Here is a 15,277-nt window from a genome sequence, read left to right as displayed (position 1 = left end):
AATCACCTCCCGTCACCCCCTAGCACACCTACCCATCAGATCAGGCCCTAATTTGCCCCGTGTGGGCTCCTGATCACTCGGCCAAACCCTCAGATCCCCCTCATACCCCCTTCCGATCACCTCCCCAGTGCATTGATTGCATCTATTTTCCCTTCTAACCACCCCCTGAGACACCCATCAATCACCTCCTGTCACCCCCCTAGCACTCCTATCCATCAGATCAGGCCCAATACAACCTGTCATCTAAAAGGCCACCCTGCATATGACCGGTTCCACAAAATTCGCCCCCTCATAGACCACCTGTCATCAAAATTTGCAGATGCTTATACATCTGAACAGTCATTTTTAGACATTTGGTTTCCAGACTACTCACGGTTTTGGGCCCGTAAAATGCCAGGGCGGTATAGGAACCCCACAAACTGACCCCATTTTAGAAAAAAGACACCCCAATGTATTCTGTTAGGTGTATGACGAGTTCATAGAAGATTTTATTTTTTGTCAAAAGTTAGCGGAAATTGATTTTTTTTTTTTTTTCACAAAGTGTCATTTTTCACTAACTTGTGACAAAAAAATAAAATCTTCTATGAACTCGCCATACACCTAACGGAATACCTTGGGGTGTCTTCTTTCTAAAATGGGGTCACTTGTGGGGTTCCTATACTGCCCTGGCATTTTAGGGGCCCTAAACCGTGAGGAGTAGTCTAGAAAACAAATGCCTCAAAATGACCTGTGATTAGGACGTTGGGCCCCTTAGCGCACCTTGGCTGCAAAAAAGTGTCACACGTGGTATCGCCGTACTCAGGAGAAATAGTATAATGTGTTTTGGGGTGTATTTTTACACATACCCATGCTGGGTGGGGGAAATCTCTCTGTAAATGGACAATTGTGTGTAAAAAAAATCAAACAATTGTCATTTACAGAGATATTTCTCCCACCCAGCATGGGTATGTGTAAAAATACACCCCAAAACACATTATACTACTTCTCCTGAGTACGGCGGTACCACATATGTGGCACTTTTTTACACCCTAAGTACGCTAAGGGGCCCAAAGTCCAATTAGTACCTTTAGGATTTCACAGGTCATTTTGCGACATTTGGTTTCAAGACTACTCCTCACGGTTTAGGGCCCCTAAAATGCCAGGGCAGTATAGGAACCCCACAAATGACCCCATTCTAGAAAGAAGACACCCAAACGTATTCCGTTAGGAGTATGGTGAGTTCATAGAAGATTTAATTTTTTGTCACAAGTTAGCGGAAAATGACACTTTGTGAAAAAAAACAATTAAAATCAATTTCCGCTAACTTGTGACAAAAAATAAAAACTTCTATGAACTCACCATACTCCTAACGGAATACCTTGGGGTGTCTTCTTTCTAAAATGGGGTCATTAGTGGGGTTCCTATACTGCCCTGGCATTTTAGGGGCCCTAAACCGTGAGGAGTAGTCTTGAAACAAAAATGACCTGTGAAATCCTAAAGGTACTCATTGGACTTTGGGCCCCTTAGCGCAGTTAGGCTGCAAAAAAGTGCCAATCATGTGGTATCGCCGTACTCGGGAGAAGTAGTATAATGTGTTTTGGGGTGTATTTTTACACATACCCATGCTGGGTGGGAGAAATACCTCTGTAAATGACAATCTTTTGATTTTTTTTACACACAATTGTCCATTTACAGAGTTATTTCTCCCACCCAGCATGGGTATGTGTAAAAATACTACTTCTCCCGAGTACAGAGATACCACATGTGTGGCACTTTTTTGTACCCTAACTGCGCTAAGGGGCCCAAAGTCCAATGAGTACCTTTAGGATTTCACAGGTCATTTTGAGAAATTTTGTTTCAAGACTACTCCTCACGGTTTAGGGCCCCTAAAATGCCAGGACAGTATTGGAACCCCCAGAAATGACTCCATTTTAGAAAGAAGACACCCCAAGGTATTCTGTTAGTAGTACGGTGAGTTCATAGAAGATTTTATTTTTTGTCACAAGTTAGCGGAAATTGATTTTTATTGTTTTTTTCACAAAGTGTCATTTTCCGCTAACTTGTGACAAAAAATAAAATCTTCTATGAACTCACCGTACTACTAACGGAATACCTTGGGGTGTCTTCTTTCTAAAATGGGGTCATTTGTGGGGTTCCTATACTGTCCTGGCATTTTAGGGGCCCTAAACCGTGAGAAGTAGTCTTGAAACGAAATTTCTCAAAATGACCTGTGAAATCCTAAAGGTACTCATTGGACTTTGGGCCCCTTAGCGCAGTTAAGGTGCAAAAAAGTGCCACACATGTGGTATCACCGTACTCAGGAGAAGTAGTATAATGTGTTTTGGGGTGTATTTTTTACACATACCCATGCTGAGTGGGAGAAAGATCTCTGTAAATGGACAATTGTGTGTAAAAAAAATTAAAAAATTGTCATTTACAGAGATATTTCTCCCACCCAGCATCGGTATGTGTAAAAATACACCCCAAAACACATTATACTACTTCTCCTGAGTACGGCAATACCACATGTGTGGCACTTTTTTGTAGCCTAACTGCGCTAAGGGGCCCAAAGTCCAATGAGCACCTTTAGGCTTTACAGGGGTGCTTACAAATTAGCACCCCCCAAAATGCGAGGACAGTAAACACACCCCACAAATGACCCCATTTTGGAAAGTAGACACTTCAAGGTATTCAGAGAGGGGCACGGTGAGTCCATGGCAGATTTCATTTTTTTTTTTTTGCAAGTTAGAAGAAATGGAAACTTTTTATTTATTTTTTTTGTCACAAAGTGTCATTTTCTGCTTACTTGTGACAAAAATTAATATCTTCTATGAACTCACTATGCCTCTCAGTGAATACTTTGGGATGTCTTCTTTCTAAAATGGGGTCATTTGGGGGGTATTTATACTATCCTGGAATTCTAGCCCCTCATGAAACATGTCAGGTGGTCAGAAAAGTCATAGATGCTTGAAAATGGGAAAATTCACTTTTTGCACCATAGTTTGTAAACGCTATAACTTTTACCCAAACCAATAAATATACACTGAATGGGGTTTTTTTTATCAAAAACATGTTTGTCCACATTTTTCGCGCTGCATGTATACAGAAATTTTACTTTATTTGAAAAATGTCAGCACAGAAAGTTAAAAAAATCATTTTTTGCCAAAATTCATGTCTTTTTTGATGAATATAATAAAAAGTAAAAATCGCAGGAGCCATCAAATAGCACCAAAAGAAAGCTTTATTAGTGACACGAAAAGGAGCCAAAATTCATTTAGGTGGTAGGTTGTATGAGCGAGCAATAAACCGTGAAAGCTGCAGTGGTCTGAATGGAAAAAAAGTGGCCGGTCCTTAAGGGGGGTAAAGCCCTAGGTCCTCAAGTGGTTACGAGTGCCTATATCTGAGGGCTCCATGAAAAATGTGCTATGGGGCCCCATAATCTCTAGCTACGCCACTGGTGACAGGCAGTGAATTCTTGGCCTGCCAGCTTCCATATGAATTTGACCTACAGTACATATCCAGGATAGGCATATCCATTAATTTTAAATAAAAAGGGCTACTTGAGTATTAGCCTGTCAACCTAACAGCTGATTGACAGGCAGCTGCTATTACGGTAGCAGCAGGTAGAGAACTTCACCAGACCAACGTCCCCTCTTAGATGTCTAACAATAACCTAGCCTCTCCTATATCTTTTACTAACCTCTTCTCTCTGATGCCTAATGCTGGGTACACACGATGCGTTCCCGCACTTGATGCCCCGCTTGATTCCCAGTCGCTCTATAATTTCCGAGCATTTCCGATCACGTTTCGATGATTGTTAGGTCGATTCTCATGTAAAGTATGCCAAATCGACCTAACGATCCATCATAACGCGAATCAGACATGTCGGAAATAATCGAGCGGCCGGGAATCGAGCGGGGCATCGAGTGCGGGAACGCACCGTGTGTAAACAGCATAACACTAAACTCTCCTCCCTGATGCCTAACACTAAACTCTCCAATGCCTAACACTAACAGTTCCTCTCTGACGCCTAACACTTAACTCTTCTCTCTGATGCCTAACACTAAACTCTCCAATGTCTAACACTAACATTTCCTCTCTGACGCCTAACACTTAACTCTTCTCTCCAATGCCTAACACTAAACTCTCCTCCCTGATGCCTAAAGGTGGCCACACACGATACAATAAAATGATCCGATTTTACAGTAATTCGATAAAAACGATCGTATCTCCTGAAAAAATCTAAAGCTTTTTTTTCATTCGACTGAAAAATCCGATCGGATTTCCTGTTTTCTTCGATTTTAATCGATCCGGACTGCCAGATATTTTTCTTCAATCTTTCTAAAGATTGTATGGTGTGTGTTGGATTGTCAATTTATTAATATACACACCCTAGCAATTTTGTTAGAGTTTTCAATCATTTTTATCATAATTGGGGGTACATTGGTCATATTTTTGAAATGTTTCAATCAGTCAGAAAAATTGATTGCAATTCTTAAATTGAACAGATATTTAAAAAATTGTATGGTGTGTGGCCACCTTAACACTAAACTCTCCAATGCCTAACACTAACATTTCCTCTCTGACGCCTAACACTTAACTCTTCTCTCTGATGCCTAACACTAAATTCTCCAATGTCTAACACTAACATTTCCTCTCTGACGCCTGAGGCCCCATTTACACTTAATCAGTTGGTGTGCGTTAGTGTGCGTTAGTACGCGTTGGTGCGCGTTTTTTTCATAGCAGTACATTGTGAAAAAGATTGCAGTTAAAACACGTTAAAGAGAACCAGAGATAATCTAAATAAAAGATTTTATACATACCTGGGGCTTCCTCCATCCCCATACGCACAGATCGCTCCCACGCCACCGTCCACCGCTGCCCGCAACTACAAGAACCAGCTCCCCGCTCTGCCATCAGTTGGAGCCAGTCTAGCATAGGAGAAGTGCGCTCTTTGCGTATCTCTACATCAGCCACTTCTCCTGTGCAGCCTGGCTCCGATGACATCAGTGACGGAAGACCGGTTCTCGTAGTTGCGGGCAGCGGTGGATGGCGGCGTGGGAGCGATCCATGCGTATGGGGCTGGAGGAAGCCCCAGGTATGTATAAAATCTTTTCTTTAGGATTGTCTCTGGTTCCCTTTAAAGCGGAATATAACCCTGCATTTCAACTTTGCTCTAAAACATTATTTACAGTATATTATATGCAACCAGCATTTTTTTTTTACTAGACCAGCATTGGAAGGGTTACACAGAGCTTTAAAGTTCCTGGAGATTTCTGCAGACGCATCCGAAGCTGACATAGATACATTTTGTCTACATAAATGTATCTAAGTGTTGAATGTGACTCACTCTCTCTGACTGAGAAGGAGCTGGAGGACAGCCAAAGAGTGTGTAACATTTCTCAATAGATACATTTAACTAAATAGAATGTAACAATCTGAACTTCTGCATATCTCTCCACAGAACTTTAAACCTCTGTGTTTAACCCTTTCAATGCTGGTCTAGTAAAAAAAAAAATGCTGGTTGCATATAATATGCTGTAAATAATGTTTTAGAGCAAAGTTGAAATGCAGGGTTATATTCCGCTTTAAGTATGGAAGGTGTCATAGGAAAACATGGGCATTACTTTGAAAATCAATTTTCTTTCCGTTTTAACTGAGAGCAACTGACAAGTGTAAAAGGGCCCTAACACTAAACTCTCCACTCTGATGCCTAACACTAAACTCTCCAATGCCTAACACTAAACTCTCCAATGCCTAACACTAAACTCTCCAATGCCTAACACTAAACTCTCCAATGCCTAACTCTAAACTCTCCAATGCATAACACTAACATTTCCTCTCTGACGTCTAACACTAAACTCTCCTCTCTGATGCCTAACACTAAACTCTCCAATGCCTAACACTAACATTTCCTCTCCGATGACCAACACTAACATTTCCTCTCTGATGCCTAACACAAACATCTCCTCAACGCCAAACTTTCCTCTCTGATGCCTAACACTCACTTCCCCTCTCTGATGCCTAATACTAACCTCCCATCTCTAATGCCTAACACTAACCTCTCCTCTGCCTAACGCTACCTTACCTTCTCCTCAGCTTAACACTAACCTCCTCTCTCTGATGCCTAACATTAACCTCCCTCTGCCTAATGCTAACTTCCCTTCTCCTTTGCCTAACACTAACCTCCCCAGCCACTGTTAATTCAACTGTTTGCCCATCAACTGTTGATGGGATATTAAGTAAGCACCAAAAAAGGTAAACAATGTAGAAAGGGGCTAATTTGGAAAAGGTTTTTACACCTGAGGCAGCTAATGCTGCAGGAGGAGGTGACAGGTAGTGTTAGATGTAGGAGGATTAGGTTTATGAGTAGTTATGGGGAGGGCTAGTGTTGTGGATAGCTAAAGTGAGGGTTAGTGTGAGATGTAGGTTAGGTAAAGCGATAGTAGACTATCAGCAGTATTGCCAAAGTTCTACTATTTGCTTCGTCCAGTGCCCAAATTTACTGGCACCCTTTTGTACATGTTACATCTGTCTGATACATTTTTGCAGTAGTGTCCATTTTTGGTGCACTTGAGAACTGTGGCCTGAAACAGTAAATGGATGAGTACTTCTGAAAAGATCCTATGAATAGAATGCAGCTGTGCCTGTGAGCCATAAGGCAAGGCAAGTATTGTGTGTTAGATCACTTCCTCAGAAGCCCACCTCACAATAATACTGAATCTACATTAACCTTCACCTTTGCATTATATTGCTGACATCCTGTATTGTCTCTAACATCCTGTGTTACTTCTATAAATACTATATAACAACACTCAATGTGTCAATTTCCTTTTGGCGGTTTGCTACTTTCCTTCTGGTACTGACCTCTGTTTTATCTGTATGCAGGTGGAAGTGTAAGATCTTTGCTGGCTTGCTGAAGGGATGTAATTCCAGCACATTCAGAAACCCGTCAGGTAACTCTACAACCTTATGCACAGTTCCTTCATCTAGAGGCAGTAAAAAGGAAGGAGAACATGTTGCAGTAAATACCAATCATGAGGAGCCCAAATCACATTTTCAGTTCACCCAGCAAGCATGTCCAATTGATTCAATGCATGTGAAATAATCACACCGTGTGGCACCAATACAGTACATTGCCATTTTATCTGCCTGAGCATAAGGTCACATTTACAGTGGTGGGCTGCAGTGCGGCCTAATGGCTGCTCTGTAACACAGCTTGCCATACTACAATGCACCATCTATGCGATGTTCACAGTGTGGTGGGTGCGTTGTGGTGTAACTGAGTGCAGCATGGTAACGAACTGCATGCAATGCATTACCACAGAATTTGCACTTGAACAGTAAAAGTGAAGTATATTTTCATTGACTGTATGCTTCACTGTAACTGACACAACTCGCGGGCAATGTGGGGCACCGCTTTCCCGATCTGTTCCTGCTGCTATAGGGAATGCAACGGACACTGTGAACATAGCCTTAATCTAAGCAAGTAATTAAGATTTCTTGCTCCAAGAATACAAAGTATATGTGTTATGGAAGCAACCGGAAAAAAGGAATATAATAAACATTCAGGTAATAATAATAAAAATGTAAGTGAAGCACTTACCTCACAAATTCATCACAATTTAGAAGATTGTTTAAAGGGTATTATTGGCACTAAGGCCCGGTTCACACTTGCGGTGGCCCTCCGGAATCGCCGTGCCGGAGCCGCACCGCCTGCAGAACGGACGGAACGGACGCACGGCATAGCAATTAAAGCCTATGCGTCCGTTCACATGGGTCCGTTCTGCAGAACCGGAGCCGGACCGGATCCGGGCCGGATCCGGACTCCGGCCTCCGTTCCAACATGCGCTATTTTTTCATCCGGCCCCTCCGGCAGCCGTATCCGGGGCGGAGCCGGACTGCACCATCCGGCCAATACAAACAAATGGGAACCGGAGGCCGCACAACACACTGGATGAGAAATCCGGATGTTCTACCCCACTTCCTATGCGGATTGTTGCGGCGATATTGGCTGGGGACACATGGGCAAGCATTTCGGAGTGGAGCAGCACGAGCTGGAGGTGTTGGCAGGATGTTGGCAGCATGTCGGAGGTGGAGGTGAGTGCTAAACAGCAGAGGGCCTGATTCCACAGGTCCCCCTTCTGCTGACCTCCCAGACCCCCAAATTTTTTTTTTTTTTACGTTACTTTGCCAAACGGATCCGGATCGCATCCTGATTACCACCTGATGCAACCTGACCGGATCCGGATCGGATCCGGATCAGAACCGTACGGTTCCGATCCGGATCCGGTCCGGATCCGGTCAGGTCATCCGGTCCGTTTGGCAAACAACCGCTAATGTGAACCGGGCCTAAACAAAGTGTTTTGTGGGTGTTTCTCACTTCCTCAGGCATTGTGCCTATTTATTTGTTCTTCACTTGACTATGAGCCTCCCTGTATAATCAGTGTAACACTTGCAGTTGTACTCCCCAAAGTCCCTAACTATACCCAAGCATGCATCTTAGACAACAGCCATAAGAAGTGGGTGACGCGTATTCCCCACAGGCAAGTAACCTAGTTGTGGTTGAGCAAGCACCCAATGTGAGTAATACACTTTTCTGAATTGTGCTTACAAAAGGAATAATTACTGGATTCACACTGTACCTGGATGAAAAACGGATCAGTGGCGGACATACGGCCGTGCAGGCCGTGCAAGCGCACAGGGGCCCCTCAAGCTCCGTTTTTGAGGGGCCCATTATGTATTGCAGGCGTTTTTTTTTTTGTTTTTTTTTTAGTTTTTTTTATCCCCGGGGGGCCCGACTCTTATCACTCCCTCACCTCGGCGGGCCCCCCTCCTGTTATGCTCGGCGCCTAGCGGGAGATACAGCTATTGTCTCCTGGCTGCAGCAGACACTAGAGCACCAGCCGCCTGTCCACTCCTGTCTCCTCCTCAGCAATACCGCTATGCACTACTTCCTGATTTAGTGCGTGCAGAGCGGTATTGCTGAGGAGGAGACAGGAGTGGACAGGCCGCTGGTGCTCTAGTGTCTGCTGCAGCCCGGAGACTAATAGCTGGCTGTATCTCCCGCTCGGCGCCGCGCATAACAGGAGGGGGGCCCGCCGAGGTGAGGGAGTGATCGGGCCCTCCTCCCAGCCTCGGCAAATAGTCCACCCACCAGGTAATCTTATCTTTCACCCTCCCAGACCGACCAGCCCGCCCCCCAGGTAATCCTACAGCCCGCCCCCCCAGGTAATCCTACAGCTTCACCCCCCCAGGTAATCATACAGGCCCCCCCCCCAGGTAATCCTACAGCCCCCCCCCCAGGTAATCCTACAGCCCGCCCCCCAGGTAATCCTACAGCTTCCCCCCCCAGGTAATCCTACAGCCCGCCCCCCAGGTAATCCTACAGCCCACCCCCAGGTAATCCTAAAGGCCCCCCCAGGTAATTCTACAGCCCCCCCCCGGTAATCCTACAGCCCACCCCCAGGTAATTCTACAGCCCCCCCAGGTAATCCTACAGCCCACCCAACCACCCAGACCCAGGTATTCCTACAGCCCACCCACCCAGACCCAGGTAATCCTATAGCCCACCCACCCAGACCCAGGTAATCCTATAGCCCACCCACCCACCCAGACAATCCTATAGCCCACCCACCCACCCACCCCCAGGTAATCCTATAGCCCACCCACACCCAGGTAATCCTATAGCCCACCCACCCACACCCAGGTATTCCTATAGCCCACCCACCCAGACCCAGGTATTCCTATAGCCCACCCACCCAGACCCAGGTATTCCTATAGCCCACCCACCCACCCACCCAGACCCAGGTATTCCTATAGCCCAAAGGACCCAGGTATTCCTATAGCCCAAAGGACCCAGGTATTCCGATAGCCCACCCACCCACCCAGACCCAGGTATTCCGATAGCCCACCCACCCACCCAGACCCAGGTAATCCTATAGCCCACCCACCCACCCAGACCCAGGTAATCCTAGAGCCCACCCACCCACCCAGACCCAGGTAATCCTATAGCCCACCCAGACCCAGGTAATCCTATAGCCCACCCAGACCCAGGTAATCCTATAGCCCACCCACCCAGACCCAGGTAATCCTATAGCCCACCCACCCACCCACCCACCCAGACCCAGGTAATCCTATAGCCCACCCACCCACCCAGACCCAGGTAATCCTATAGCCCACCCACCCACCCACCCAGACCCAGGTAATCCTATAGCCCACCCACCCAGACCTAGGTAATCCTATAGCCCACCCACCCACTCAGACCCAGGTAATCCTCCACCCACCCAGACCCAGGTAATCCTCCATCCCACCCTCACAGGTAATTTTATTAGCCCACACACCCACCTACCCTCCCGACCAGATAATCTTTTAGCTCACCCACCCTCCCGACCAGGTAATCGTTTAGCCCACCCACCCACCTGCAGCACTTTACAGAGTACATCGTTATGTCGCTCACTGTCCTTTAGAGGAGCTCACACTACTCCTACCATAGTCATAGTTGAATGTCTTATCATATTATTATGTATTTATATAGCTCTGACATTTTCTGCAGCGTTTTACAGAGTACATAGTCACGACACTGACTGTGCTCAGAGGAGCTCACTATCTAATATCTTCTATATGTATAGTAAATAGCGCATAATTTTTTATTAGGAGACAGGGCTTTACTCAAAGTTCCCTGTTGATGTCAACTGCTGAATTAACTGCTGCTAAGTTCATGTACCCGTCATCGCACGTACGATTGCACGTATTTTCTGGGCATATCTGCCGACTTGCTTGCACGTATTTTCTGGGCATATCTGCCGACTTGATTGCACGTATTTTCTGGGCATATCTGCCGACTTGATTGCACGTATTTTCTGGGCATATCTGCCGACAAGATTGCACGTATTTTCTGGGCATATCTGCCGACATGATTGCACGTATTTTCTGGGCATATCTGCCGGCATGATTGCACGTATTTTCTGGGCATATCTGCCGACATGATTGCACGTATTTTCTGGGCATATCTGCCGACATGATTGCACGTATTTTCTGGGCATATCTGCCGACATGATTGCACGTATTTTCTGGGCATATCTGCCGACATGATTGCACGTATTTTCTGGGCATATCTGCCGACATGATTGCACGTATTTTCTGGGCATATCTGCCGACATCATTGCACGTATTTTCTGGGCATATCTGCCGACATCATTGCACGTATTTTCTGGGCATATCTGCCGACATCATTGCACGTATTTTCTGGGCATAAGGAAATAAATATGGCAGCCTCCATATCACTCTCACCCCGGGATCACTTTAAATTACAGTTAGCTCCGCCCTTATCCGGTCATTGCCACGCCCATTTTTTGCCGCGGCGCTACGTGCCGCAGGTTCTATCCACACCCATTTTTTGCCGCAGGTTATAGCCACACCCATTTTTGCCGCAGGTTATAGCCACGTCAGGGGGGCCCACAATTGATATTTTGCACAGGGGCCCACTGCTGGCTGTGTCCACCACTGAAACGGATACATTTTCCTTTAAAACTGATCAGTTTGTTACGTTTGGCATCAGTTTTTCATCCGGTCTTTACATTCTGTTTTTTATTTCGCCAAGCACTTGGTACCTGCTGCCATCACATTCATGTAATTCTACTGCCACTGGTGCCACCGTTTCGGTCCACTGTACGCTAGAAATGCCAGTAAACAAAACCCAGTGAAAAGGATCAGCAACCATTGGTTTTCAGAAGACGAATGGGAATCCTCCCTGAGCACCAAGGAGGATTTCCACAGGTACAATACTCAGTGAACCAATGAGAATCCTCCCTGGAAACAATTGATTCTCAATGGATGATTAGACAGCAGCAGGTGAGTATTTTTTAAAACGTATGCGGCAAGCAGGGTAGTGAGGATGGAGACAGTGTTCTCATAGGCTAGCATGGATTCCGTCACCATCGCTTCATCAAGCTGATTTAGAGTTATCGGGCAGGACCCAAAGTTGCATTACGCTTGTCAGGATGGACCAATCCTATTGCTTTGCATAGGTTCATTTGCATCTGTTCAGATCTGTTCAGTTTTTTTTCCCTAACCAGAACATTATAAGTGCGGGTGTGAACGCAGCTAAAGGCTCCTATTTCCCTGTGTTTGTTTTTTTCTCCCCTCTCTGAGGTTTCCCTATTCTGTCCGTCCCTGAGAAAAACATATGTTTTTTAAAGGCTTCCTATGAACCACCACTGTGCTGTCCACATTATGTTTATATATGTGCTTAAAGTGTACCCAAGGCAAACCAAAGGGAGAAAAACAGACACTTACCTAACAAGTGGGAAGCCTCTGGAACCAGAAGCGTCCCTCTTAGGTAAGTATCTGTTTTCTTGGTAATTATTTGTTTTTTACTTTAATATCCTATTACACTATCATAGCAATGAAAAGTAAAGTAGATTTAATTTCAATTACCTGTAGCTAATAAAACAATCCTGTAGTTTTTCTCATCAACTGCTGTTATCTCATCCACCACTAATTTTCTATAGTGGTATAAAGACTGAAAAAGTGTCTGGTTTGCTAATGGCCAGATCCAGCTGGTCAGTTCTGGGTAGTTGGCTACTTCATCTGCTGTAGCTTCAGGGGTAGGCTTTTTTCCGAGACACTGAGTCACAACAATAGGACAAGAAATGATGAATCAAGAGAACAGACGCATGCATGTGAATTACTTGTAATACTTCATGAAGGAATATAGAGCATATGAAAACATTGTGTATGGAATCTGACTGGAGCTAATCTCATGAAGTCACTACATTGGCTATACCTTTCCTCACAGCCTGCTAGCTTGCAGTCTCTCTCTCTGTAGGGGAGATCTCCTCATAGCTTGTCAGCTTGCAATTAATTTTGCACTGCAAAATGTTTTACATTGCAATGTAGCCTGGTCAAAAAAAAAAAAGTGTCCCACCCTGCAACCCTTCTTACATGGTTTCACGGGAAAAGGAAATGCCTCATATTACTTTTTTGTTGTTGTTGTTGGACCAGCTTAAATCACAAATCTGTTGTCAGGAAACCACTGTTACCACAAGAGCCCAAAAGCATCTCTTACTTTTTAAATCCATTGCAAATCAGTCAGTGTATAAGTAGCACCTAAAGGGTGAGGTAAATGCACTTGTGATTTTACACAAGGCCTTTGATAAATATCCCTCTGTGTGTCTACCTTCTCTGTATCTGTATGTAGTTTGATTCATTCTTTGAAAGGATCGAGGGCCCTTTCACACTGTGGCAGTGCGGTAAATTTACTGCACCCCATTGCATGTGGCCCATGGGGCAAAAAAGCTTAATTGGCTGTCCTGTTCCACCTGACTTAAGGGTGAAAATATGGCTCGGAATGCAAACTTTCCGTAAAGTTTGTGTTAAATGTGTACAGTAAATGTTTACTGTAAGCTGTCCACCGACCCAAAACACCGGCCATCACTAATTACAATGTATATGCAGTGTTGCACAAATATTTATGCAATGTATTGCTACCAACGATACTGATGTTTGTAACAGTAAGTTTATACATAAAGGGAACCCGAGGTGAAAGTGATATGGAGGCGGCCATATTTATTTCCCTTTAAACAATACCAGTTGCCTGGCAGTCCTCCTGATCGTGTGTCTCAAATACTTTGTCATGAACCCTGAACAAGCATGCAGCAGGTCAGGTACTCTGACTCAGGTTTTACTGGATTAACTGCATGCTTGTTTCAGGGTGTTGACTCCGACACTACTTATGCCAGGAGATCATCAGGATGCCAGGCAACTGGCATTGTTTACAAGGAAATATATATGGCAGCCTCCATATACCTCTCACCTCTGGTATCCTTTAGGATGAAATAAAAAATGAAAATTGTGAATTAAGGTATAGATTATTACCGTCCCAGGACGAATCGATAGATCTGTTCGGGAAGATCCAAACAAGCCTGAAGTATTGAAAACACGCTCAATATCTTCAACCTGGTAGGAACAGACAGCACTGTGATTCCTATAAAGAAGAGATACATGTAACTAACAGGGAAAAGGGTTGTTACTTCTATTATTCAGCAGAAGGAATCAGATTTTGCACCAGGATGTCACAGCCCAAATTTAGAATCCAATCTTAAAAATTAACTCAATAAGCAGAAAGTAAAAATATGACACTCAGTTTTATGATACTATTGTTCTATTTATCATTAGTACTACATATACAATTAATTATCTCATACGTTTTTTTTTCCACTTCATGATTGCTTAAAGCAAACCTGTGACTTTTAAAAACAACTTACCCTCAGTAGAGGGAAGCCTCCGGCACGGTGTCACCCTATGTTCATCAAAGTGTTGTTCCAGTGCTGATACCTTGGTCCAGTCCAGTACCACTGTGCTTACTAACAAAATTCTGGTGGCACACATGGAAGAGGATCAACCTACAGAGCATGAGCTGTCACTGCTCCCCCCCCCCCCCCCCTCCCACCATGCTGGGGAAACATCGGTGAAAGGTTTTTATTAATGTGCTTCTTGAATCACCCTGATATTAAAAGATATACAGCACATTAAAATTACATTCTGTCTCCAACTAGTCAAAAACACATTCTTGTGCTTTACGGGTAAATTACATTTACACTTTAGATTAGAAGAAAATTAATTGGTTCAAGGCATCCCTTGCCAGACAGGATACACACCTGTATTTGCATAACCACTTGGTGTATTACCATAAAAGCCAATTTAACAGAGATCTGAAGACCTTTTCATGCATTGTATTGAAAATGAACACATGTAACCAATTCTATCTCTACTAGTTTTTACAGTGAACATACCCTAATGTCTTTTCTGTCTGTCCTATTCTTAAAAAATAACTCACATGTCCACTCCAGTTCAATCTGTTTTTTGCCCATCATCAGTGTAAAGTTAATTTGTAAATAAAGACTTCAGATGCTGTTCCATCAACTTCAGTGTTGTGTGGTTCTGTACCTCCCAGCTGGAGAGAGAGTACTCACTTAGAAGGGGGGAGGGAATTTAACCAGGGTTGCAGATCTGGGATCTGCTAAATCATCTTGTAGCTACCTCCGATAAAATCAAGCTATCAGTCGGTGATTGGGAAAAGGATTAGAAAGGGTTGATACAATAACAGGAATGCAGCTAGGCCAAGGCGATTCAAGTGGATGGTTGGGCCTCACCAACAGCAGGGGCCTCCCAAACACTGCAAATGTTTAAGTGAGGTCATTGCTCATTTCCTGCATTTTAAGTATGCCGCACGGTTACTATGCACTGCTCTCCTTTTTTGGTGTTGCTGCCGATATGCAGGTGTGTGAGTGTTGGG

The 15,277-nt window shown here is 44.4% G+C and overlaps 1 protein-coding gene and 1 long non-coding RNA gene across 4 annotated transcripts in view; one reads left to right on the top strand and one right to left on the bottom strand.

The window, feature by feature from the left end:
• SEMA7A (semaphorin 7A (JohnMiltonHagen blood group)) overlaps window positions 1-15,277 on the bottom strand; it is a 79,607-nt gene that overhangs the window by 26,602 nt on the left and 37,728 nt on the right. For both annotated transcript variants that reach the window (XM_068275730.1, XM_068275731.1), the window contains 3 exons: window positions 13,858-13,966; window positions 12,418-12,607; window positions 6,847-6,968 (listed from right to left, as the gene is read on the bottom strand). In XM_068275730.1, the coding sequence (XP_068131831.1) occupies window positions 6,847-6,968; window positions 12,418-12,607; window positions 13,858-13,966 (421 nt within the window). The remainder of the gene's footprint in view (window positions 1-6,846; window positions 6,969-12,417; window positions 12,608-13,857; window positions 13,967-15,277) is intronic.
• Window positions 6,179-15,277, top strand: part of LOC137563368 (uncharacterized) — a 46,935-nt gene continuing 37,836 nt past the window's right edge. Inside the window, exons 1-2 of one of the 2 annotated variants that reach the window (XR_011030336.1) lie at window positions 6,179-6,221; window positions 6,868-6,935. This is a non-coding gene — a long non-coding RNA (uncharacterized lncRNA). Of the gene's footprint in view, window positions 6,238-6,867; window positions 6,936-15,277 lie in introns of both variants that reach the window. The other variant, XR_011030335.1, reaches the window with a different exon arrangement.

Source organism: Hyperolius riggenbachi, chromosome 3, assembly GCF_040937935.1.
Source record: "Hyperolius riggenbachi isolate aHypRig1 chromosome 3, aHypRig1.pri, whole genome shotgun sequence".
NCBI lineage: Eukaryota > Metazoa > Chordata > Amphibia > Anura > Hyperoliidae > Hyperolius > Hyperolius riggenbachi.
Note: the sequence above shows the minus strand (reverse complement) of the source record. Positions and strands in the feature narration are given on the sequence as shown.